Source organism: Schistocerca serialis, chromosome 10, assembly GCF_023864345.2.
Source record: "Schistocerca serialis cubense isolate TAMUIC-IGC-003099 chromosome 10, iqSchSeri2.2, whole genome shotgun sequence".
Lineage (NCBI taxonomy): Eukaryota > Metazoa > Arthropoda > Insecta > Orthoptera > Acrididae > Schistocerca > Schistocerca serialis.
Window position 1 is genome coordinate 143,579,655 of NC_064647.1, and position 27,947 is coordinate 143,607,601.

At 42.5% G+C, this 27,947-nt stretch overlaps 1 protein-coding gene and 1 non-coding gene across 5 annotated transcripts in view; both read right to left on the reverse strand.

Moving 5' to 3' along the window:
- The window catches only part of LOC126424745 (protein sprint), a 551,880-nt gene that overhangs the window by 279,622 nt on the left and 244,311 nt on the right, over positions 1 to 27,947 (reverse strand). For 2 of the 4 annotated variants that reach the window (XM_050087465.1, XM_050087462.1), the window contains exon 1: positions 18,945 to 19,447. The exons of the other annotated variants lie outside the window; for them this stretch is intronic. In XM_050087465.1, the coding sequence (XP_049943422.1) occupies positions 18,945 to 18,964 (20 nt within the window). In that variant the 5' untranslated portion in view covers positions 18,965 to 19,447. Of the gene's footprint in view, positions 1 to 18,944; positions 19,448 to 27,947 lie in introns of those variants that run through there. 4 annotated transcript variants of the gene reach the window in all.
- Positions 5,805 to 5,879, reverse strand: Trnat-ugu (transfer RNA threonine (anticodon UGU)). The gene has a single exon. It is a non-coding gene; the product is annotated as a tRNA-Thr (tRNA).

The following is a 27,947-nucleotide window of genomic DNA, read 5'->3' on the forward strand; positions in this document are numbered from 1 at the left end:
CTCCAACAAATACCAGGTACTCCATATCAGCGAACTCAGTGCTCATTAGACACCGTGAGAGCAGAATGGGCCGCTCCGTGGAACTCACGGACTTCTAACGTGGTCAGGTGATTGGGTGTCACTTGTGTCATACGTCTGTACGCGAGATTTCGACACTCCTAAGCATCCCTAGGTACACTGTTTCCGGTGTGATAGTGAAGGGGAAACGTGAAGGGACACGTACAGCACAAAAGCGTACTGGTCGACCTCGTCTGTTGACTGACAGAGACCGCCGACAGTGGAAGAGGGTCGTAATGTGTAACAGGCAGACATCTATCCTGACCATCATACAGGAATTCCACACTGCATCAGGATTCACTGCAAGTGCTATGACAGTTACGCGGGAGGTGAGAAAACTTTAATTACATGGTCATAAGCCACACATCACGCCGGTAAATGCCAAATGACGCCTCGGTTGGTGTTAGGAGCGCAAAAATTAGACGACTGAACAACGGAAAAACGTGTGGAGTGACGAATCACGGCACACAATGTGGCGATCCGATGGCAGGGTGTGGGTATGGCGAACGCCCGGTGAACGTCGTCTGCCAGCGTGTGTAGTGCCAACAGTAAAATTAGGAGGCGGCGGTGTTATGGTGTGGTCGTGTTTTTCATGGAGGAGGCTTGCACCCCTTGTTGTTTTGCGTGGCACTATCACAGCACAGGCCTACACCGATGTTTTAAGCACCTTCTTGCTTCCCACTCTTGAAAAGCAATTCGGGGATGGCGATTGCATCTTTCAACACGATCAGGCACCTGTTCATAAGGTACGGCCTGTGTCGGGAGTTGTTACACAACATCCTTGTCAGAAAGGCCACAGTTCGTAGCAATAGACGGAACGTCATCGAGTAAAACAGAAATAATATCCGGCGTTCCACAAGGAAGTGTCATAGGCCCTCTATTGTTCCAGTTCTATATTAACGATATAGGAGACAATCTGAGTAGCCGTCTTAGGTTGTTTGCATATGATGATGTCATTTACCGTCTTGTAAAGTCATCACATGATCAAAACGAATTGCAAAATGATTTAGATATCTGTATGGTGCGAAAAGTTGCAATTGACCCTGAATAAACAAATGTTAAGTTATTCACATGAGTACTAAAAGGAATCCATTAAATTTCGATTACGCGATAAGTCACTGAAGGCTGTAAATTCAACTAAATAGTTAGGAATTACAATTACAAATAACCTAAATTGGAACGATCTCTCAGATAAAGTGATCAGAATACGTTCCGAAGCTCTAGGTAGCACCATTCTCCATTACAGTGTTGTGCAGAGCAGTGCTGTTTTTGTCTATTATAATTATCCGGGCTGTTATGCCGTAGTCGGTTGATGAATTCTGTGTAAATTCCCAACGTTTCGTCCCCGTCTGCGGAGGACATCTTCAAGGGGGTCTGTAGCGAGCCAGTGGGTGTGTCGGACCTTCCATCGAGCTACAGACCCCCTTGAAGATATCCTCCACAGACGGGGACGAAACGTTGGGAATTTACACAGAAGTCATCAACCGACCACGGCATAACAGCCCGGATAATTATAATGGACGTGACATTTCCGGCCGTGAAAGTCTACATTTTAGTGCAGTTTTTATTTGATGCTTGATACAGATGGTGAGAACTTCATCTTTGAAATAATGTGGATTACTTGGAATTGTTTCATGTCCGGAGCTGCGGAACTCATAGTACGAATTTGGCTCTGAGCACTATGGGACTTAACTTCTGAGGTCATCAGTCCCCTAGAACTACTTAAACCTAACTGACCTAAGGACATCACACACATCCATGACCGAACCAGGATTCGAACCTGCGACCGTAGCGGTAGCGCGGTTCCAGACTGTAGCGCCTAGAACCGCTCGGCCACTCTGGCCGGCAGTACGAATTTGGACCAAAATCTCTAACAGATCGCGTATTTTGGGGCCCCATTATGTCTGTTGTACTGGCTATATCACAACAGTCGGGATATTCACGTTAGGCCTCTACTGTGGTCACTTCACCCCAGCCAAATTAGCAGAACTGATATTATTAGTGGACTGTAGCGCTCGGGAACTGGTGGTTGAGATTATCGCAATTAAATCCAATCGTTCAATATAAACAGCAGCACCGCCGCAGAAGGGAAGAGCGACGAGTACGTGATCGGAGTGTGAGTTGCACGCTCTACGTGGGCTTGTAACTGGGACAGCTTCATCCCCGTGTTATTTTGACCGGCTCTGGAGTGTTACCAGAGCGGAAACTACAACGTCCGGCGCCAGCTCGCGGTCAGTAATTGGGAGCGGGCAATTAAAGACGAGCCGCGCAGCCTACACTTCAGATGCTGAACCAGCTCAACTCGTACGGGCGCCAGCTCGGATGCGTGTGGTGCTTCAGTTGCCCCTAACTATTGGTTTTATGCAGCCCGCAACGCCCTCAAATACACGCGCAAGATTTTCCTGGTCTCTCGCTCGCTATGCGCGAACTTTTAGTCCTACAGAAAAAAACTGAACAGGACCTTTTTGTCGTTAACTACATTTTGTAGGGCGATATGATTTCGCTAGAGGCCGTAGTTTTCGAATTAGTCAACACGTTTTTCTTGACTAATTCGAAAATTGTGGTAGCGAAAACTTATCCCAGAACTAAATCGAACGACATTAAATTTTCTGCAAAAAAGTCGAATTCATTTTTTCTGTAGGTCTAATTGTTTGCTTGTAGCGAGCGAGAGAATACGTAATTACCGAGCGTGGTTTTTGAATGTGTTGCGGTTTGCCCAAAATCCATAGGTAGGTGCAGCTAAATCGCCCTGTATGTAAAGGCAGGGTCACGACTACGGTTGGAAATTCACACAATGGCTCGTGCAGCGTCAAAAAAGTGACTAAATATGTTGTAAACTGATTTGTCTAAAAGTAAGAACCAGAACACATTAGAGAAACATTTAACAAACCTCGTTTACGATCATTCAAAGATGCATCAAATGTTTCTCTAATTTATTTCTTACGAATAATCAGTTCAAAAAACATTTGACAAACTTTTTTTCAGTTTTTTATTTTCATGTTTTGTTCAGAAAGCGTGACCTCTTCGACACACTATTTTGCTAGCGTCTTTTGTTCTCGAAATGTCGTGAATTTTAATACTTGAATCGAAAGAAGCCATTTAAAAAATCAAATACCTGACCAGTGCAACTACACCTTGACGAGATGAACTTTTTCACAGCTCAATTAGCTTCCTAGCCTGTTCTGTTCTGTAATTGCCATAAATTTACTACTTGAATCGAAGGAAGCCCTTCTGAGAGTTGAATATCGCACCAATTTAACTTTTTGTGCGCATTATGACGAGGCTTAGAAGAGAGAAACTTTTTGAGACTTAATTTAGACAAGTAGAGCCTTCATTTTAATTCAATTTTCCCTCAAATCACTAATTATATTTTTCTTAATTACCATGATTACTTCCAAGCAATTAATATTTTTAACCAGACCTCAGGTTAGTCAATTTAGTACACCAATTGTCCATTTCCTATTCTTTGTTTGCCTCTGAAAATTCGGGCAAAAATCCATATTGCAGTTTACGGGGAATCTTGTTTTCGTTCGATTAAGACATTTGGCCAAAACGAGGTCTCAAAAAAGCTTATTCGTGTATGCAGACAACAGTCCAGTTTCGGGAGAGTTAAACGAATAGCCTATCACGATAAGACAAAGAAAAGGAGCCCTGCCACATACAAACACGTTGCTATTAAAAAGATAAAATCGCAAGATCCAGCTACAGGGGGAAAACGAAAGAATGATGGGTATTTATTAAACTGTGGCTGGAGAATGTGACGTACGTTTCACAACCCACAATTATAGCATTAGAATATTTCGAGAAAGATTGATTGTGAAAAGCCTGGCGAAAATTGAACTTCTGAAGATAGCGGAGATAAAATACATGGAGCGAAAGGTCACCTGCAACTTTTAGAGAAAACAGACAGCAGTTATAATAGAAGAACACGAAAAGGCAGCATTAGCAGACTAGGGAATGAGACAACATTCTAGCCTATCCGTGATGTCATTCAATCTGTACAATGAATAAGCAGCGAAGGAAACCAAGGAGAAATTTGTAAAAGGCGTTATAGTTCAGGGTGAAGAAATAAAAACTCTCTGGTTTGCTGATGGCATTGTAATCCTGTTAGAGACGGCAAGGAGGTTGGGAGAGCAGTTGAGCGGATTGCATAGTGTCTTGAAGTACGTTATAAAATGAACATGAACAAAAGTAGAACAGAGCTAACAGAATGTAGTCAAATTACATCAGGTGGCGCTGACCGAATTAGAAAATGAGACGCTAAAAGTACTACATGAGCTTATTTGGTTATCAAAATAAACCACAATGGCCAAAGTAGAGAGGATATAAAATTGAAATAGCAAGAAAAACATTTTCGAAAAGGATGATGATCCTGGGTGCCGTATGAGAGTACGTAATGCACTTAGGAACGTTGGCGATCATGATCGTCTTGCTTGTGTAGGTGTTATGGTGTGGGGAGACATAACGCTGCAGGGGCATACCGACCTCTACGTCAGTAACACCTTACGCTCACCGTCTGTATTATAACACCTCAACTCTGTGGATGATCATACATTTTCTACTACGTGTTTTACGAAGTTTGTTTTACTAGTTGTGCTGAATATTATTCTTGCAAACATATTGTCAAGTTGCAAATGCTATTTGTTATTTAAGAAAGAGAATGCGCATGGAATGTTAACATCTTGTAAGTAGACACGCTGGCCAAGTGTCAAATAGTGTAATAAATTGTAAATGCATTATCGCTGCGCGTGGCGAGCGTGCAAAAAGGAAGTAGCAGTTTGGAGTCGCGAGGAGACGGTTAGCGTCGTTGGTTGTGCGTTTTCACCGGTGTGGAAATAAAAAATCTGTTTCCGAAATGCGAAGCAGTGAAAACTGAAATGGTTGTTTTGGCGGATGTTTAATATGGACAAGCTATGTGTATGGATAACGGAATGTAGTCGAATTAAGTCGGGTATTGCTGAGGGAATTAGATTAGGAAATAAGACAAAGTAGTAAAGGAGTTTTGCTATTTGGGGAGCAAAATAATTGATGATGGTCAAAGTAGAGAGGATATATAATGTAGACTGGCAATGGCAAAGAAAGTGTTTCTGAAGAAGAGAAATTTGTTAACATCGAGTATAGATGTAAGTGTGAGGAAGTCGTTTCTGAAAGTATTTGTATGGAGTGTAGGCATGTATGGAAGTGAAACATGGACGATAAATAGTTTGGACAAGAAGAGAATAGAAGCTTTCGAAATGTGGTGCTACAGAAGAATGCTGAAGATTAGGTGGGTAGATCACATAACTAATGAGGAGGTATTGAATAGAACTGGGGAGAAGAGGAGTTTGTGGCACAATTTGACAAGAAGAAGGGATCGGTTGGTAGGACATGTTTTGAGGCATCAAGGGATCACAAATTTAGTATTGGAGGGAAGCGTGGAGGGTAAAAACCGTAGAGCGAGACCAAGAGATGAATACACTAAACAGATTCAGAAGGATGTTGGTTGCAGTAGGTACTGGGAGATGAAGCTTGCACAGGATAGGGTAGCATGGAGAGCTGCATCAAACCAGTCTCAGGACTGAAGACAACAACAACAACAACAACAAACCAACGGCATCATGAGGTGAAGTAAGATCCTTTTATAACTAGAAGTTTTATATACTGATATGATGATTTGCCGATGTCTAGAACGGAATTAGAATTATATATTAATACCTTCAGCTGCTGACCGGCGTTGATGTATATCAACGGGGACATGTGAAAATGTGTGCCCCGACCGGGACTCGAACCCCAGATCTCCTGCTTACATGGCAGACGCTCTATCCAACTGAGCCACCGAGGGCACAGAGGATAGTGCGACTGCAGGGACTATCTCGGGCACGACCCTCAGTCTCACCTTATATGTCCACACACTACATTCGTAGTGTCCCTACGCAAAACACTCATTACTCGTGGAAGACATTCTTACCAAGTCCCGTAAGAGTTCGGGGAATATGTGTGCATCCGCACAGAAGGAGGTCATGGCCGGTATTGTCAGACCTATATACTTACATGGATATGGTGTCTGTTGTTTCGGACATGTCCTTGGTTTACGGTAAGATGTCGAAGTTGACTGACTATAGGGAGATGTAAGACAACTTAGACAAAATTTCCAGTTAGTGTGATAAATGGCAGATGGTATGAAATGTGGAAAACTGTAAGCTAATGCGAATGAGTAGAAAGGTCAAACCCGTAATGTTCGGATACAGTATCACTAGTGGCCTGCTTGACAAATGGTCAACACCGGTTTATTAATTTTAGGGAAATTGGTTCACATAGACAGTAGAACGCATGTAGGACGCTGGTGCGACCTTTTATTGAGTACTACTTGACTGTTTGGAATCCGTATCAGGTTGGATTGAGGGAGGACATCATGGCAGTTCAGAGGGGGGCTGCTAGATTTGTTACCGGTAGGTTCGAACAACACGTAAGTGTTAGGGAGACGCTTGGGGAACTCAAATGGGAATCCCTGGAGGAATGGCGACGTTATTTTCGAGGAACACTATCGAGAAAATTTAGAGAACTAGCCATTTGAAGTTTAGTGGCGATCGCCTACCGTCGCCAACATACATTGCGCGTAAGGACCACGAAGATAAGATACGAGAAATTATGGCTCATACGGAGGCATATAGACAGTTGTTTTTCCCTCGCTCTGTTTGCGAGTGGAACAGGCAAGGAAATGAATAGTAGTGGTACAGGGTACCCTCCGGAGTATATATGTAGATGGAACGCGCTAACACAAAAACTCCTTACCACCGTTGTGTGGCGATCACTATTAAGAACCATGCACCGCCTTTTGTGATGTCCAGTAGATCATCATAAATAATGGTGACGCCATTGTAATTATTGTTGTTGTTGTTGTCGTCTTCAGTCCTTAGTCTGGTTTGATGCCGCTCTCCATGCTACTCTATCCTGTGCAAGCTGCTTCATCTCCTAGTACTTACTGCATCCTACATCCTTCTGAATCTGCTTAGTGTATTCATCTCTTGGTCTCCATGATTTTTATCCTCCACGCTGCCCTCCAATGCTAAATTTGTGATCCCTTGATGCCTCAGAACATGTCCTGCCAACCAGTTCCTTCTTGTTGTCAAGTTGTGCCACAAACTCCTCTTCTCCCCAATTCTATTCAATACCTCCTCATTAGTTAAGTGGTCTACGCACCTAATCTTCAGCATTTTTCTGTAGCACCACATTTCGAAAGCTTCTATTCTCTTCTTGTCCAAACTATTTATCGTTCATGTTTCACTTCCATACATGCCTACACTCCATACAAATACTTTCAGAAACGACTTCCTGACCCTTAAATCTATACTCCATGTTAACAAATTTCTCTTCTTCAGAAACGCTTTCCTTGCCATTGCCAGTCTACATTTTATATCCCCTCTACTTCGACCATCATCAGTTATTTTGCTCCCCAAATAGCAAAACTCCTTTACTACCTTAAGTGTCTCAATTCCTAACCTAATTCCCTCAGCAACACCCGACTTAATTCGACTACATTCCATTATCCTCATTTTGCGTTTGTTGATGTTCATCTTATATCCTCCTTTCAAGACACTATCCGTTCCGTTCAATTGCTCTTCAAAGTCCTTTGCTGTCTCTGACAGAATTACAATGTCATAGGCGAACCTCAAAGTTTTTATTTCTTCTCCATGGATTTTAATACCTACTCCGAATTTTTCTTTTGTTTCCTTTACTGCTTGCTGAATATACAGATTGAATAACATCGGGGATAGGCTACAAACCTGTCTCACTCCCTTCCCTTGTTATCTTTCAATAAAAGTGTCATTTCTATTTGTGACACTGCGTATTTCTTTCGATTACCTTTTGTCCTATACTGTATAAGTTCTTCAAGTTTCACTGAGCTATGTTATTTCGCAATGACACATCATGCTAATGTTATTTGCGTTTTCAAATTTTGTGTACATGAAGATGTGTTTAAAAGCGACGAGCAGCCGGTCCAGAACAACTTTGTAATAATTATTTTGACAATAATCGTCGTTGCCATTATCAGAATAAACGCGACGCGTCAGTGTGAAACAACTCGGCCCGCTCGCGTTTCCTCCCGCTGTTGGAACACTGGCTGGGCGGAACTTTTTTTTCTGGGCTGTTGCCTTCCCCGCAGAAAGTATCCGTCCGTGGCAAGCCCCGACTCTGCCGCTACGGCGCGGGACTCTCGGCAAATATTTCTCATCGCAGTCTGGCCAATCCCAGGGGGGTGCGGAACTTTCTCCTGCACTCCCTTCTTCTGCCATCCTCATGAGCCCGGCGCCGCCGAGGGAAGGGAGAACAGCGATCGATCTCTGTCCTTAGTAAAGCAGATACGGCCGACCGGAGCTACTTTGCTGGCGTGACGGGGGGGCTCGCGTATCCTTTATCGGATGTCTACTTCCCTAAGATGTATTCAGAAAGCTGTCAACGCGTCGCCACGTTGTCAGGACTATAAAAACGTCACTTGGCTACTTAAATCTCGTTAGCTACTTAAATCTATTCTGTATGGAGACTCTCCGATGTTAATCTGTACACTGGGCAAGCAGTAAGGTAAACAAAAAGAAATATTTGGAATGGGGATTAAAGATCAGTGATAAGAAATAGAAGCCTTGAGATTTAACGATGACATAATTCTGCCAGACAGAGGAGCAGATGAAGGGAATGGACAATGTCTTGAAAGGAGGATGTAAGATGAATGTAAACAAAAGCAAAACAAGGATGACGGGATGTAGTCGAATTAAATCAGGTGATGCTGAGGGAATTAGATTAGGAATTGAGACACGTAAAGTATCAGATGAGTTTTGCAATTTGAGCAGCAAAATAACTGACGATGGCCGAAGTAGAGAGGATACAACGTGTAGATCGGCCCTGGCAAGAACAATGTTTCTGAAGAAGAGAAATCTGCTAGCGTCGAATATACATTTAAGTATTGTATGGAGTGTAGCCAAGTATGGAAGTGATACGTGGATGATATACAGGTCAGACAAGAAGAGAAAAGAGGCTTTTGAAATGTGGTGCTACTGAAGAATGCTGGAAGTTATGAGGAGGTACTGAATGGGATTGGGGTCAAAAAAATTCTGGGCATAACCTGAGTAATAGAAAGGATTGGTTGACAGGACACATTTTGAGACATCACGGGATCAGCAGTTTAGTTATTGGAGGAAGGTGTGTGTGTGTGGGGGGAGGGAGGTAAAACTCTGACAGAGAAACCAAGAGATCAGTACAAGTAGCAGATTCAGAAGGACGTAGGTTTCAATCGCTATGCACATGACAGTACCACAGAGAGCTGCATGAAGCAGGTCTTCGGACTAACGACGACAACAACAAAATGCGTATCTGTACTCATTAAACTAAATCCGATCTAAATGAGAATGTTTTCAGCATTTGACTATTACTTCCACAACTGCGATTTCAGATTTATTTACAAGTGCAATACTTCATCCCTCAGTCCTTGTTAAACATGCCACGAAGAAAACTACATAAAAGAATAATTAAATAAAAATATTTTATCAATCTCCTCTCTGCACATATATAAACGGAAGTTCCCTGCTTGCTTCGTTTTGTATGTCCGGGTTAGTCTCAGGGACTAGCGTACAGATTTCGAAACGGTTTTTGGAATTCCCGGTACCGATTTTCCTGAAGGTATCGATATCGGTAACAGCCAAAACTCGTCGAAAATCTCGATTACCGGGATGGATGAACTATGTATATACATAATTAAGTTTGTACGGAACTCTTACTGTTCGAGTCTTAACCCCACTTGGCCACTTATTTTCTGTTTCAAACACACAACAACGCATTCGCCACGTTATTTTCGCTATCTTTTATGACTGAATCTATGGCCTTCTGCTAACCGAAGGAGTAGCGCATCTATCGACCGTTTGACGACAATTCGGATGTAAGACGCCTAGGGGTTCCACCCGTAGGACCTAGGAGCATATTCTCAGCTCAAACGTAATGAGGTATCTGGAGCAGAAGACCTTTTCCATGCCAACCAGCGTGGACTCTGAAACATCCGTCACGATAAATCCAACTCGATCTTTTCTCGCAACACATCCAGAAAACCATGGATCAAGCCAGTCAGCCTGATACAGTGTTTCTTAATTCCCGAAATACGTTTGACTCCATACTGCACACACACTTACTATCAAAATTACGAACGTATAGGGTTGTTGTTGTCTTCAATCCTGAGACTGGTTTGATGCAGCTCTCCATGCTACTCTATCCTGTGCAAGCTTCTTCATCTCCCAGTGCCTACTGCAACCTACATCCATCTGAATCTGCTTAGTGTATTCATCTCTTGGTCTCCCTCTACGACTTTTACCCTCCACGCTGCCCTCCAGTATTAAATTTGTGATCCCTTGATGCCTCAGGACATGTCCCTTCTTCTAGTCAAGTTCTGCCACAAACTTCTCTTCTCCCCAATCCTATTCAATACCTCCTCATCAGTTATGTGATCTACCCATCTAATCTTCAGCATTCTTCTGTAGAATAGCAAAACTCCTTTACTACTTTAAGTGTCTCCTTAACTAATCTAATACCCTCAGCATCACCCGACTTAATTCGACTACATTCCATTATCCATCGTATAGGGTATCAAGCGAAATTTGCGACTCGATTCAGGATTTCTTGGCACATAAGACGCAATATGTTCTTTCGGGTGGACAGTCAATGACAGATTTACGAGTCGAAATGTGAAACTGAGCATTTCGCAAAATGCAGAGAAGTACTATTCTATGACTAGAATATCAATGAGCCACAATTGAAATCGGCGAACTGTGACTAATGCCTGGGTGTAATGCAATGGAGAATATGTGAGTGCATAGTCTCAATCTGAGATAAAGCATGTGGCAGAGTCTGCTTCACTGCTTGGATACGTACTAGGAAAACGTAATATGTCTACATAGCAGGTTGTTTAAAAAAAACACTCCTGCGACCCAACCTAGAATATGGTTCAATTGCGTGGGACCCGTGCCAGATAGAGCTAACAGGAGTTACTGAACATATACAGAGAAGAGCAGTAAAATGATCGCAGGTCCGCTTGATACGCTGTAGAACATCAAGATACTGAAACAGCTGCACGCGAAGATAGATGCAAAATATCACGGGAAAGTCTAAGACAGTTTCAAGAAACGGCTCTAATCGAGGAAAATAGGAATATACCGCAACCCCTTATGTACCACTTCTACAGGGATGGCGAAGACATGACTGGAATAATTAGTAGAGCGCGCGCAAAGGATAAGGGAGGAGAATTGTCGCAAACTCAGCTAAACGGCTCATTTCTCCAAGTTTCTGACAAGAATAAAAGGTAACTGAGGATCTGCTGGAACGCGATAATTTGGCTTTACAAAGGCACCAGAGGCATTTCGGACATTATGCTTGATAATGGAATCAAGACCAGTTCGCAAGATTTGCAGACGCAGAAACAAATTTGCCAATGTAAAATCGTGCTAGACATTGAGAAAAGTAGGGTAAGCTATAGGGAGAGGCTGAAAACACGCAGTATGTACAGGAACCAAGAATGGATGACCAGCCGGCCGCGGTTGCCGTGCGGTTCTAGGCACTTAAGTCCGGAACCGCGTGACTGCTACGGTCACAGGTTCGAAACCTACCTCGGGCATGGATGTGTGTGACGTTTAAGTAGTTCTAAGTTCTAGGGGACTGATGACCTCAGCAGTTAAGTCCCATAGTGCTCAGAGCCATTTGATTGGAAGACCAAGAGGGATTTAAATTTCTTTTACTTTACGGCTATGGTCACAGACCACCGGCTTCGGTCTATAACGTCCATCAACAGGTCTACAGCAAATTATGGGAAGACATAAATACGCTAGCAGATTGTCTACAGCTTAAAACAATAAAACAGATCATAATGAAAAGTACTACTGGCGTACATATACATTTGTGCGGTTTAAGTATGAAGGGCCATACCTGTTTTATAAAAACAGCATATGCTGTTATTTATATACATTTGACGATGCTGGTGCTGATTTTGTGTTTAATATTTGACCATGCCACTAGGGCTGCAGTACATTAGGACATGTTTTTATAAAACAGGTATGCCTCTTCATACTTAAATCGCACAAATGTATGTGTATGCCAGTAGTACTTTTCATTATGATCTGTTTTACTGTTTTAAGCTGTAGACAATCTGCTAGCGTATTTATGTGTTCCCATATTTTGCTGTAGATCTGAACATGGTCATTATACACTGAAACCGGTAGTCTGATGACAAAAAGTTTGTGATCATAGGCTAAAGTAAAGGAAATTTATTATATATTCGAATCACTGTTTCATTCGCCGCCATGTCGCAGCTTGTGAAACATGAGCGATGTGCTCGGATTAAAATCGGTAAGACAGGCATGCAGCCTTTCGTCTCTACTGTTAATCTACACATCGAAGAAGCAATTGCGGAAATGAAAGAAAGGTTCAAAAGTGGGATCAAAAATCACGGTGACAGGACATCAGTGACGAGATTTGCTGATGGCACTGCTAGCCTCAGTGAACGTGAAGAAGAATTGCCTAATGTGTTGAATGAAATGAGCGTTGTTTTTTGACACAGTCAAATCTGAAGACAAGCGATCTGTTATGTTAAAAAGTGTGGGTAAATTTCCTGCTCAATATCGCTAAAATTCCTTTATTGATTGCTAGTTTCAGCTCACTGACGAGCAATCTTCAGATCTAACATACAGAAAATTGCATAAAAGAGGTGAAGAACAATATCACACATTTTAGCTTCCACTCTATGATATACACCAGTAAATATTATTACTTAATTCAATGTGTTAGCCACCAGGCATTACACATCGTCATAACCTATTGAGCTGAGCCGCTCTTGTATCCTACACACACTGAAAAATTTGATAGGTCGTGACGAAAATGAAGGCATACAAAGTACGTTTGCTAAATGGTATAACGCTATAAGTTACCTACCTTACATATTGATGAATTCGTTGTTTTCAAAGTAATATATATATACATATATATATAACACAAACTGTTAATACAATATTTCAGACTGTTTGTTACCCTTTCATCTGACCAAATGGAAAAAAAACAACGCATTGCCTTAATACTGGAAATTTCGGAGTAATTAGGTTAATTGTAATCCTTCATGTGCAACACTAATACAACAAGTAGTTCAACTGTTATAATCGTAGCTTGATTTTAGCTATAAATATGGAAAACTGTAAAGGTCAGTTCAATTCTGCATAGTGCGTAGTGACAGAACTTTTTTTTCTGCAGTCATGTGACTGACATGTTGGTTTGAATCATTAATGCGGCAGAGAGAGGCCACGTCAGTGATAATCGAGTTCATAGTCCACAAAGTCCCTCTGGATATAGCTGCTGGCTCGTAAAGTGAATGGTTTAAGAGCCCCTGATTGCCCGCGTGGCCGGAAACCAGTTTATTTTTTCCTGGGTAGTCCACTTCAGACAGAACAATTTTCTCCAGCGGTATACATCCGGTACACGTCACTAATGATACGGCGCGAGCCACCCACACTGAAAAAAAGTGTGTGTCCACATGTTCGTCCCCCCCCCCCCCCCCCCTCCCCCGCTCAGAAAATCACACTCACGCACATTCGGTATTCTACATCTAAACCACGGAAGCCACCTGACGGTATGTGGAGGAGTTTACTTCTTGTACCACTATTCTCCCCCCCCCCCTCCACCTCTCCTGTTCCATTCGCGATTGGTGTGTGGGAAGAACAAGTGTCTGTAAACCTCCAACGAGCTCTAATTTCTGCGGTTTCCTAGTTGCGGTCGTTTCCCGAGACATATGTGGGAGGAAGTAATATGTTGCCAGACTTCTAGAAACAGACGCTCTTGCAATTTCAAAGATATACCTCTCACTGATGCGCAACGCCTCTTCTGTAGCGTCTGCCACAGGGGTTTGTTGAGCATCTACGTAACGCTTTCGCGAGTATTATATGAACCCGTGACGACATATGCCGATATTCGTTGGCTTTTATTTGTCCCCTGTATCAATCCAGCCAGGTGAGGCTGCCACACTGTGAGCAGTACACAAAAGTCGGTTGAACCAGTGTTCTGCAAGCAAGTAATTTCGCAGACTAATTACAGCTCCTCCAGGTTATTCCTACGAGTCTCAAACATGGCATAAGCCATTTTATTTAGCACAGTAACTGGAAATGCAACAATCACAAATATGTTGCGAGTAAGGCGAATCAAGACTGCGTTTTATTGGTAGAACACTTAGAAGAAGCAACACGCCCACTAAAGAGACTCGCCTGTCCTCTTCTACAGTATAGTTGCTCGGTGTGGGATACTTAACAGATAGGACATCGAAAAAGATTAAAGAAGGGTAGCTCGTTCTGTACTATCGCAGAGCCGGGGAAAGAACGACGGGTGTAATACGCCAATCGCTAAAACAGGCGTTTTTCGTTGCGGCAGGATCTTCTCACGAAATTTCTATCACCAACTTTCTCCTCCGAATACGAAAATATTTAGCTGGCGCCCACCTACGTAGGGAGAAATGATCACTGTATTAAATGTTTATTTGACACTACAATTGTGAACCAATAGTCACAGCACCGGTTTCAACGAACTACGTCCTCATTCTCATATGTAAAACATCAGTAGGAAAATACATAATATATTCTCCAACTGATCTTTTACAATTTGGAAGTGACAACGTAGTTCGTTGAAATCAATAATGTAACTCCTTTTTTAAAGAAAAATTTTATGTAATGTGACTATGGCTTCACTACTGTAAGTGTCAAATAAAAATTTAACTTATATCATAGCCACATTCCTTTACGACAATTATGTGTGAATGTAGGGTCACTGTACTAAAACAAAATGAGAGCACACAACTCGTGCGGAATGACTTAAACGCTCGTTTCTGCCCACGCGTTGTTCGAGAGTGGACCGGTAGAGTAGTCTGAACCCTCAGCCAAGCAATTAATTAATTGTGAATTGCAGAGTCGTCAAGGAGACACAAAACAAAAATTGCAAAAAAAAAAAAAAAAAAAAATTTGAATTTACGAGCATAATATTGAAAACAAGGAGAGCGAGCGAGAGAGAGAGAGAGAGAGAGAGAGAGAGAGAGAGAGAGAGAGAGAGAGAGAGAAAGAGAGATATCCCTAAGATCTTACGCCCTATTCTCATACTAACAGAACACTACTTACAGTGACCACTCAAATAACAACAAGCTTCTTCCAAACTCACAATATTTCCCATATACTTCAAAAGAGAAATACCTATAACTGAAAAGTATTGAAGATTACAATACAAGCCGCCTGCTTTGACACTGACGCTAGCAACTAGTATGGCGAGTGACATCATACAAGCACGCTTAATTTAATTGATAAAGCATCGTGATTCCTGATGGAATATGGAATTTTTGAGCTGGGGTGTTATTAGCTGGTTCAAAAACAGTAATAATCTGAAAAATAATTTTACCACAATTCAAAAATACGGGTTTTCAGCGTTGTCGTAAATATAGCGACGGAATGCGAAGCGTGCGATGCCAGGACATCTTCGTTGGCTTCGCCAACTCACAACCAAGCTATGAGCTTCTAATCTTGCCTTGTCCTCGGGTTGCGCTACAGATCAGCTTTTTGTCACAGTCTTCACTTAAATAATTTATTTTTTGATATTTTTTGAATCATCCGACGGCTTTAACAAACCGCGAACAAACTAGTATCTAGTCCTCTGACTACGCCACATATCAGTCTGGCACCATAATTTCAATAGTAAAGTGATGTCACTGGTCAAAGAAAAACGGCAGTATCGTAATGTTCAATACATTCCTGAAGATTTACTGATCCGAATGTTGCTAAAAAGTCAGTGATGCTACTGCTGACTAGGATGGCAGTTCAGACAGGCACGCTACACCCGCCCTGGATGTAGTTTGGTGCACAAGTTCGTAGCATATTTGCATTGCATGTTAGTATTCCAGTTGCCATAGGTTTATTTATCGATTGCTATTTCTTATTCGTAGTCCAGTTCCTATTTGAGTTTACATACTGTCATTTGAAGATAGTGAATGGACGCTGGAAAATGGAGTGCCAAGTGGAGAAATTGGAACATTATCGACATATTCTTCTGTCCAAGTTCAACAGAGGGGTGACACCCGCAGAGGCAGCCAGGAACATTTGTGCTGTGTTCGGGATAATGCCATTGGACAGGGCGCGGCGATAAAATGGATTTCTCTCTTAAGGAGAATCGTTTTGCCATTAGTGACTCTCCAAATTGAGGATGACCTTCGGGGGTTTGATGAATATGGTTTAAACGCATTAATCCACGTCACTGTACTCGAGAAATTGCAAATGTGAGAAACTGATCGCCGGCCGGAGTGGCCGTGCTGTTCTAGGCGCTACAGTCTGGAGCCGAGCGACCGCTACGGTCGCAGGTTCGAATCCTGCATCGGGCATGAATATGTGTGATGTCCTTAGGTTAGTTAGGTTTAATTAGTTCTAAGTGACTGATGACTTCAGAAGTTAAGTCGGATAGTGCTCAGAGCCATTTGAACCATTTTTGAGGAACTGATCATTCAACCATCGTGCGACATTTTCATGCAATGGAGAAGGTTAAAAAAATCGGGTGTATGGATACCACAGCCAAAATAACGAAAATAGGGGGCGGGGGAGAAGGCAATATGTGCGTCTCTGCTTTCTCGTCATCAATTGGCTCGTGAGCAGCACCGACCATTGCTATCCTGTATAATTACTGGTGACGAGAAATGGTGTCTTTATGCTAACATAGGGGAGAGAAAGTAATGGTTGAGCCCAAACACAGCAGCAAAGCACAAAGACGTGCACGAATCCATAACAGATAATGTTGAGCATCTAGCGGAATAGCGGTGTACTACGAACTGCTTTCCCGAGGTTAACAATCACTGCTGAATGACAAAAACCACCACACAGAAGTTGGGTTGGGAAGTCATTCCGCACCCACCCCATCTCACACGGTCTTCAACCGTCAGAGTTTCACCTCTGCCGCTGTGACAGATTTAGAAGGATCTGAGTTCCAGTAGTTACTCTTGAGATGAAGAGGCTTGTACGGATAGAGTAGCATGGAGAGTTGCGTCAAACCAGTCTTTGGACTGAAGACGACAAAGACAACTACAACGAACAGTCTTCACGTAACTTCCTTTCTGGATGAAAATGTGCTCCGAACATGGCACGACGAATTCTTCGCCTCAAAAACCACGCGATTTCTACAGTCGCGGAATCGACCTTATCCCGGCGTTGGCAGACTTGTAAATTGCACGCAATGAATGTCGTATGCACCAACCTAATACATTGTTTTCACTTAGCTGGTACATTTCTCCAACTATCCAAAACGCCCCCTTCTCTCTCTCTCTCTCTCTCTCTTCGATCACTGCAATTGATAATATTGACTATTCAATCATCATGGTTTCACTTAAATTCCAAGCCAGAAAGAATCAGAAAACTGCAGGAGACAATTATATGCTCACGAGGAATCACTGGAACAAAAGATCCCTATCCATCAACGCAAAACTATGGCACTATTTTCAGAAACAGTACACATACTAAAAACAAAAATCGTTAGGAAAGTTTTGGAACAATAAATAGAAGAAATTTGCGCCAAGCAGCCATCAAAGACACACACACACACACACACACACACACACACACACACACACACACTAAATGACACGCAGGAAAAGAAGAACATAATTTTACACACACACACATTCACAGACTGAATGAAAATAAAACTACAACAAAAATTCTCGAACTCTTCCATTCAGGCAGACGCAAATAATGTGGACAAAGGAGTTCAAGGTAACCCCGGACAAGGCGTATGAGTTAATGTGTAGATCGCGAAAGATGAATACCGTTAACGAACGCGAATATGAAAACACTAAAGAAGGCCACACAGTTTAAGTCGACGGAAAGGCGGAGGAGCAGGGTTCACGCGGATGAGTGAAAACAGTATGGGAAGTCAAATTTAAATAAAGTTCCGTCGATATCGTGCGTAAGCCTACACAGGAAGACGACAGGACACGAATTAACAGTGACTGGAAAGGAAAAATCCCAGCATTCACCTGCAGTGACATAAGAAAACCACTAGAAAATTGAAGAAGACAGACCAAGATTCGAATCCTGTCCCACCCGGATACAGGTCCAGTGTCCTAACCACAACCACTCCCTCCCGGATATGCCCCTTCCAAAGTAGTTTCTATAACGTATTATGGCAGAATGATCATAACACTCCACAATATCAGAGACAAGTATTCACTCCTAACCAGTAAGCAGTTAAAACAAAGCCAAACATTAATTGGTGCTGCAAGTAATAAGAGTCGTATGTATTGCAATCACGTGTAATACATTAGGTTTGATCAATTTAACTGTGAAAATATAGGACAAATGTTTCAAACTCTGCCTCAAACGATTGATAAATGATAGTCAGCTACCAGTATATGAATGCCTTCGTTCAGTACGCAGACAAACTAGGAACTTGCGCCCATTGTTGGCTCTCGAAATTTGAGTTTGTGAGATTAAACGAAAGAAATATGGATTTATCAGTATTCTTACTGCAGGCTTAAAAATACATATATTAATAAAAATATTCCACTTCTCGATAAACAGAAAATTTTTTTTCATTTTTTTCAATGTGAAGTAAATTTCTGTGAGCAAGTGTTACGTAACTAAATCATAGGACAGCGTCTTTATGAAAGTTCTTGACATTTCTTAGCTAACACCCGTGGATGAAAATAGCCACGAGATAATTCGACAAAATTCTCTTTCAAACTGGATAGAGCATAATTGTGTCTTTAAACTCTCACAGAACTGTGATATCAATTATGCGCCGTCTAGTTCCCTATGGGTGGTCATTAGTCAAATTAATAACATTACCATTGTACGTAATAAACATAAAAAACAACATACCAAAGCAGCTTATTTTTCATGAGGCATTTGAATACTGCGAGCTTTCCCAAATAGCAGCAGCGCCAAGACGGTTTGTTGTCAGGCGCAAAGTCAACAACAGGTATGTGCGGGGGGCTTACAAACAAAAAAAAAATGGCAGATCCCACGCAGTGAGCCAATCACACAGTCCTAACACACTTCACTACGCGGATTCGTTGAGAGGACACGTAGTTCCTGTACAGAGACCGAACATAACAACTGGAAACTTGCACAACCGACTCGTATTCCCGTGCGACCGTATTTGTAAACGTGTCAAGCGCGAGGCGGTTCCGTTGGCACTAGCACACACTGCTGTTCACAGGCGTCCGGAAAAGTAACTATGTAGGTGCAGCACACGAGTAACACTGATGCAGACTGCCTCAACGCGGCAGCGTCGCCTGACGGGCGGTGGCCCAGCTGTGAACATGGGCAAGCAGTGGCACCGAACACTCGACACTAAACACGCGCGAGCACATCTTCACCACTCGGCGATCCACGCGACAATAACCTCAAAACGACGTTCGGGAGCAAGTAGTTTCCGCGCTTGCCGACTGCGGCGCTGCCACCGCAGCTCACTCCTGCTACCTGCTGGACACTTGTGAAAGAAAACTCGTCCCGAGACGATACAAACAAGAGAAAACAAACATTCCGCAACTTCTTACTGATGTACGTGGACATCTAAAACTACATCATTCTATAATCTGTAAACCACTGTGAAGTGCATAGCGGAGGTTACTTCTCATTGCTGCAGCTATTAGCAGCCTGGGAAGAATGACTGCTCAAACACCCATACGTGCGGTGTAATTACCGGTACGGTCATCCTTGTCTTCGTAACCGCTACGGGAGCTCTACGTTGGGGCTGAAGAAAATCTCCAAGTTTCTTGCTTAAAGTTGGTTCTTGAAACTTTGTGTACGAAATAAACAATGCTGCACATTGTGTTCATAACCTTCTGGATTTTGCGTTTCTTTAAGCGCAATAACTAGAGACAGGAAAAAATCTTTTTATTTTATGGGTAAAATCTGTTATTTTTTAATGAAGGCATTCGGTGATACTTTTTGCCAAATTTAGTGCAATTGCGTTGCTAATTTCGTATTTTTGCCTAATTTCTCTTTTTTTGTAATTTCTGGTGTTATTTTTTTTAGCAATTTCGCAGCTATTTTTGCCATGTTCGGTATTTCTTTGCCAAATTCGAAAATATTTTTTACCAATTTCTTTGCTAATTTTTGCCTTTCCCTGTTATTATTCCTGTTTCATTGCTATTTTTTGCCATATTCCGGTGTTATTTTTTGACGCATTCACGTGTTATTTCCTACCGTATTCAGATGTTTTTTTTGCCACATTCGGTATCATTTTTTGCCACATTCGGTATCATTTTTTGCCAAATTCCTCATTTTTTGCCAGTTTCGGTGCCAATTTTTGCTAGATTCAGTGGCACTTTTTTTTCCAGATTCGCTTTTATTCTTTCGCCAATTTAGGTGGTATTTTTGACGCCATATGGCATCACGGGACATAAAATGTCATTTTTAGATTATTCACCATAGGGGGAAAAAGAAAGAAGAGCGCAATTTCAGCATTCAATAACACTCAGTTACGGATACTGGTAAACTGTTGTCTTCAGATTTATAAATTTTTTTGTACAAGAAAAAGGCAAATTTCGAGATATTTCGTTAAAATTGACGACTTCGCGTTAGCTCGCAAAAAACCGCCAGTACAGCGTTATTTTTAGCTGTTTTGTTTTCGTGAAATTTTCCTCTTCCTAACAAAAAGGGGATCACATCCTAAGTCGTCCCTAACCAGGAAAAACAATCCCATACCGTAACACAATCTCTTCCGTATACCAATGCTGACATCACCCATGACGGCAGGTAACGTTCTGCCGGCACTCCCCAAATCAAAACCCTTCCATCGCATTGCCACAGGGTACTGCGTGCACTTCAGATCACCCATTTCCATAGCGTGCACCATTTCTCCAAATTATCTCTTCACACACCTCGAGCGTCGTTTAGCACTGACTGTAATATTTGGCTTATGAGGAAGAACTCGACCATCTGTACCCCACTGTTTCCAATTCTTGCCGTAGTAGGTGGGCTGCTGGCAGCACTTTGGGACTCAAGAGTTATTCCTTCCACTGATTTCGTGCGATTTTTTTTTTTACAACTACCCTCCACAATGCTCGATTTACCTTCGTCCGCCTGGTCTCGGTTCAGCTATGGTTGTTTCTTCGCGTTTCCACTTCACAGTCACATCACTTCACAGTCGACATGGGCAGCTTTAGAAGTATTGGAATGCCCGTGGTGGACATTTCTTACTCAGGCGACATCCAATGAGAAGTCTCTTGACCGATCCATTTTGCTCTTACTGCGTCTCTCTAGCGGGTGGGGGAATTTCTACCGGGGACTACATGTTTGTATCGTCCTCATAATTTCATCATCATCATCATTCGTGACAGTGGCTACATTGGAATGTGTAAAAAAATTGGACAGTGTAAAAACTGGAACTTTGTACGGGCGCTGATGACCACGCAGTTGAGCGCCCCACAATCATCATCATCATCATCATCATCATTTCTAGACGGTAGACCTCTCGTGACATCTATTGGTAAATTCCGTATTCTGTACGGATATTCGGATCCTTTTGATCAGATACTAAATATTAGAAACGTGTGGTCTTTAGATTTCATTATTAATCTATGTCTACACACACACACACACACACACACACACACACACACACACACACACACACACACACTGCAAGCCACGGTACGATGCATGGCCGGCCGAGCGGTTCTAGGCGCTACAGTCTGGAACCGCACGGCCGCTACGGTCGCAGTTTCAAATCCCGCCTCGGGCATGGATGTGCGAGGTGTCCTTATGTTGGTTTAAGTAGCTCTAAGTTCTAGGGGACTGATGACCTCAGATGTTAAGTCCCATAGTGCTCAGAGCCATTTGAACGCGAGGAGCTCGTTCTATTTCATATCGCTTTGCAACATTATGCCTACATATTTAGTCGATATTAATGAGTCAAAGCAGCACCATACCAATGCTGTATTCATTACAGGATTCTTTTTCCTAGTCTCCGCTTTAACTTACATTTTTCCTCATTTGGAGGTACTGCTAACTAGAAATTTTGTCTAAGTCGTATCTTCTTACAGTCACTCAACTTTGGCACCTGATCACACACCACAGCGTCATTAGGAAAACAGCCCCAGATTGCTGCTCAAGCTGTCCGCCATGTCTTCTATCTATATACAAAATAGCGGCGGTCCTATTACACCCCCCTAGGGCGTCGATGATATCCTTGTCTCTGATCAACACTCGCCGTTGAGGACAGCATACGGAGTTCTACCTGTATTACTTGAAAAGTCTTCGAGCCACTCAGAAATTTTCTAACCTGTTCCATATGCTCGGACCTCCGTCAACAGTCTGCATCTTAGCATGGCACTTGTCAACTACCTTGCTGCACTGCCGTTTCTGCATTACAGCGTGTTATCTTGAAGTAATGGCGTTACGGTACTTTTAATGTGGTTGATTTAATAGTCTTTACCCCGTAAACCTCACAGAAGAAGTTTGCCTAGCTTTGAATGTTCAACGTAGACAATTATATGCGATTAACTTAATTTGGGTTTAGGAAGGGTAAACCCATCAGAGACCTCATAGAACAAGTTTGCCTAGCTTTCAATGTTGAACGGAAACAATTGTATTCAATTAACTTAATTTGGGTTCAGGAAAAGTAAACCCATCAGAGACGCGGTTCTGAAGTTGCGCTTGATAACGGAAGCAAGATATGCTGAATGGAACAGAGCCATCTAGATGTGCGCACGCTACGGATTAAGAGTGGACGGCAGAAAGATGAAAGTAATGAGAAATATGAGAAGTGACATTAGCTATAAATCTAAGTGGCATTGGGGACCACCAAGTAGGCGAAGTTAATCAGTTCTGTTGCGTAGGTAGTAAAATAACCCATGACGGACGAAGCAAGCCAGATTAGCAGAGGCAAAGAGGGCATCCTTGGCCAAGAGAATTCTGCTATAATCCGTTCATCATATGAATAAACCGGATGTAAACATTGCACTGTGTATTCTTCCGCGTTTGCTGGAACCTCATTGGATTTCCGTTTCACGTGGGACTGCAGCCAAGCTGTCTCGAGTGCTGTCGAGTACGATAATAGGTGTACGTGTCGCGCTGTGCCTTACGAGCACATCGAGTTAGCGATAATACGGGACAACAGCTTTACCGGCGCATTGAACTTGGACAGCAGTGGCCGGTCAGCTGGCACAGCTAGTCTGCAGTGACGTGGCCAGCTGTAGCTCACATGTAAAAAGAGGCGACCAGAGGAAAAATACAGCTTCGAATGTCATTTAATTTCTAAGCAGAATGAAATAATACACTGCCAATCATCCACAATACGCTCCTTAGACGACTAGACGAAAACCTCAACACGTTATAGTTTTTAGCTAACGTACTATTGTGATTAAAAACAAGAATGATGAAAATTCCTGACTCAACCACGGGGTAATTTTCCTGCATAAGCTTTATGTAACGTAAGATAGTATTGAAGGATTTCACAGTAAAATATTGACGCCACTGAAGGCTGGTGATCTCTTAGCTGCTTCCTTATCCGAAGCCGGCCGCGGTGACCGTGCGGTTCTGGCGCTACAGTCCGGAACCGCGGGACTGCTACGGTCGCAGGTTCGAATCCTGCCTCGGGCATGGGTGTGTGTGATGTCCTTAGGTTAGTTAGGTTTAAGTAGCTCTAAGTTCTAGGGGACTTACGACCTAAGATGTTGAGTCCCATAGCGCTCAGAGCCATTTGAACCTTATCCGAATCCGAGAAATACATTTCAGTTCTGGAAGCGTCACCTGCTACGTTGATAACCAGCCTATCAACAACAGAACCCACGAAGCCAACCAGGCGCAGCATTTTCTCTTCTTTTATGACGAGCCGTTATATATCCCGCCAGCGTTCGACAGTGACGTGTGAAAAAGCTGCGTGCGTTAGTTCCAGTACATCTGACAGCTTAACGGTCTTGTTACTTCTGGGGCCAAATCCCTCAGCTTGGCTCCAGATCAGTTCTGTTGGGTTCATATTGTAATGGTACAGTAGCAAATGTAAAAATGCAGCATTTGTATGATGTGCTCGATGCTGTGAAAATGATTGTTTTTCATGTTTCTATGATACTTATTTACATCTGTAGTACAAAACGATGTACATAGCCCAAATAAAGAGGATTTAGTTTTTCATTTTCGCCTTAAAAATTAAAATGTTATGTTTTCTTAATTTAAGCAACTTTTATTAACAGTATTTTATAAAACTTCGATACTTAAGAATTTGTATTTGAAATGGAAACAGGAATTTCGCGTCCAATATGTGATTAGAAACAAGAAGACGTGCATTATTCACAAAAAAATGATGAGTTTTATAATTAAGAGATGTAGTTATCTCAAGTTGAACAAGAAAAAAAAAATAACAGCGGTGAGAGTTGAACGTTCGCACAAACATCCTCAGTCAGTGAATGTGCCAATACGCTACCGACAGCGCTACGGAATCAATGACAACGACCTACCAACTGCATTGTATATAACTCTGGGGAAACTTCAGAGCCAATTTTCTCCGTAGATTTATGAAAAACATTAAGAACAGCCTACTTCTCGGCACTTTTTAAACGTGTTCCACACGCGGATGTTTCACTACAGAACAGAAAGCAGCCTCAGTCACTTCCATACTGCGCATTAACAGCGCGACAATCAGAGCACAACACTGCAGAGGCTGTGACTGTTCACGATATTTGAAATAAAAACTACGTAGCTAAAGCGTGATTAACAAAATCGTTGATGGCTGTTAATACATTTCACTATCTTAAAGTTTCTTAACTTAGTAATAAGATATCTAATACATAAGTTGGACCTACTTCCAAGAGCGTAACAACACCAGTGTATGTGTGCTACGACTACTGACAAATCATCGCGTTTATGTTTGTTTACATCAGGTTTATTCTTATGATGAACGCTTTATAGTACCGAACATAGGCCTTAATTTTAGGAAGGAATTTGCGGGAACGTTCGTTTGGAATACAACATTGTGAATCGTGAACAGTGGGAAAACCGGGAGAATCGAAGGATTTGGGATGTGCTACAGAAAAATGTTGAAAATTATGTGGACTGATAAGGAGTGAAGAGGTTCTCCGCAGAAGCGGTAAGGAAAAGCAAATGTGTGTTACGACAACACCTGTACGATAGAGACACAGAGGATAAAAACTGTAGGGGGAGGACAGAGATGGGAATACATTCAACAAATAATCGAGGTCGTAGTGTGAAGTGCTACTATCAGACGAATGCGCTGGCGACAGGAGAGAAATTTGCAGTGGGCATCGTCAAACCAGTCGGGGGACTGATGACTCAAAAAGAAAGAGAAGTTAGTGCACGTTTTGAAAACGCGGGCGCAATCCGCTGTTGTCAACACTACACGGTGAAAGACTGGTGCATATCATCTTCAGGGATAAGTGTGCCACATTAGTTTAAACGCGCACACTTCCGGGCGCACGTCGTTGGTTGTCTGGAGAAATCTTCTCCATTTGGCGTTAATGAAATGTAAGAGTTCTGAAAAGTTGTTCCGACTTCATAAGCAAGTGTCCTTAGTGATATATGCAATGCATCACTGGCACGGAATTTTTTTTTTTACACAAGTTAAAATATGCAATTCTTAAACCTCATCATCAGAAAGGTGACAAAACAGACATAAATAATTTTCGTCAAATTTCCTTAATGACATCTTTTTCCAGAATATTCGAAAATGTAATACATTCCAGGGTAGCCTCACACACACACACACACACACACACACACACACACACACACACACACACACATCGAAACAGTTTACTTGGCATATCACAATTCGTATTCCAGACGGGTTGCTCGACTCAGAATGCTATTTATACATTCACTCATCAAATAGTACAAGCCTTAAAAAATATATATCGGCAAATGGTACTTTTTTGTGATCTTTCCAAGGCGTCCCACTGTGTAGATCGTGTTACTCTCTTAAAAAAAACTCGAATTTTACGGAGCTGATGGCTTTACGCACAGCTGGTCTGAATCATACTTAACAAGTAGATTGCAAAAGGTTGCGCTGAGTAATTCAAACAAAATAGGTGAATGACCTTCCGCTTAACATTTAACGAGCAGAATTGGTCGTTCTTTCAGACTATATTAAGGTTATAATAAACTCCCTTAGAGAAAAGCAGCAGAAGAAATTGTGAATGATGTTTTTACAAAGGGCCGGCCGCGGTGTCCGCGCGGTTCTGGGCGCTACAGTCCGGACCCGCGGGACTGCTACGGTCGCAGGTTCGAATCCTGCCTCAGGCATGGATGTGTGTGATGTCCTTAGGTTACTTAGGTTTAAGTAGTTCTAAGTTCTAGGGGACATGACCTAAGATGTTAAGTCCCATAGTGCTCGGAGCCATTTGAACCATTTTTTTTTACAAAGGATTATAAAGTGGTTCTCAGAAAATGGACTCTGGCTAAATTTTGACAAAACACACAATGAAACTTCCTGGCAGATTAAAACTGTGCGCCGGGCCGAGACTCGAACTCGAGACCTTTGCCTTTCGCGGGCAAGTGCTCTACCAACTGAGATTGCCAAGCACGACTCACGCCCTGTCCTCACAGCTTTACTTCTGCCAGTACCTCGTCTCCTACCTTCCAAACCTTACAGATGCTCTCCTGCGAACCTTGCAGAACTAGCACTCCTGAAAGAAAGGATATTGCGGAGATATGGCTTAGCCACAGCCTAGGGGATGTTTCCAGAATGAGATTTTCACTCTGCAGCGGGGTTCGAGTCTCGGCCCGGCTCACAGTTTTAATCTGCCAGGAAGTTTCATATCAGCGCACACTCCGCTGCAGAGTGAAAATCTCATTCTGAAATCACACTTATGTTCATTTCTGTACAATAAATAAAGTCAACAACTGATGTAGCACATGAGCAGCAGTCAGCAATAGGGTAGAATGCTCTAAATTTTTGGGTGTACATATTGATGAAAACTTGAAGATGCATATTAGTGAGCTTCTCAAAACGATTAAGTTCAGCTACTTTTGCTCTTCGTTAGCGATCAACGTGCCGTCCATGTGGAGCACATCACAGATGAAGCAAAACACGGGAGCAGGCATGGATGGAGATGTCCCCACGGTTAATGTTGTAAGTGGTCCGTAACGGGCGTTTACATGGGCCATACACAATTTACACTATTTGACCAAAACTACACTGACATCTATTCTATATAGCGTGTGTCCATCCTTTGCCTTTATGGCGGCTTCAACTCTGCTGCAGACACTTTAGTTCCGGTGGGATGTCTGAAAGTTTGTGGAGGAATGGTACCCCATTCTTCCTCAAGAGCCGAAACCGGAGAAGGTAGTAATGTTTATATATACTGAAGCGCCAAATACAGAGATATGTAAACAGGCTGACTATGGCGCTGCGGTCGGCAACGCCTATATAAGACGACAAGTGTCTGGCGAATTTGATGGATCGGTTTCTGCTGTTACAGTGGCAGGTTATCAATATTTAAGTGAGTTTGAACGTGATGCTATAGTCGGCTCACGAGAGCGATGGGTCACAGCATCTCCGAGGTCGCGATGAAGTGAGAATTTTCCCATACGACTATTTAACGAGTGTACCGTGAATATCACAAATCCTATAAAACATCAAATTTCCGACATCGCTGCGGCCGGTAAAGATCCTGCAAGAACGGGACCAACGACGGCTGAATAAAATCGTTCAACGTGACAGAAGTGCAACTCTTCCGCAAACTGCTGCAGATTTCAGTACTCGGCCATCAACAAGTGTCAGCGTGCGAACCATTGAACGAAACATCGATATGGGCCTTCGGAGAAGAACGCCTCGCCTGGGTCCGTCATCACCGACACCGGATTGTTGATGACTGGAAACACATCGCCTGATCGGACAAGTCTCGATTCAAATCGTAT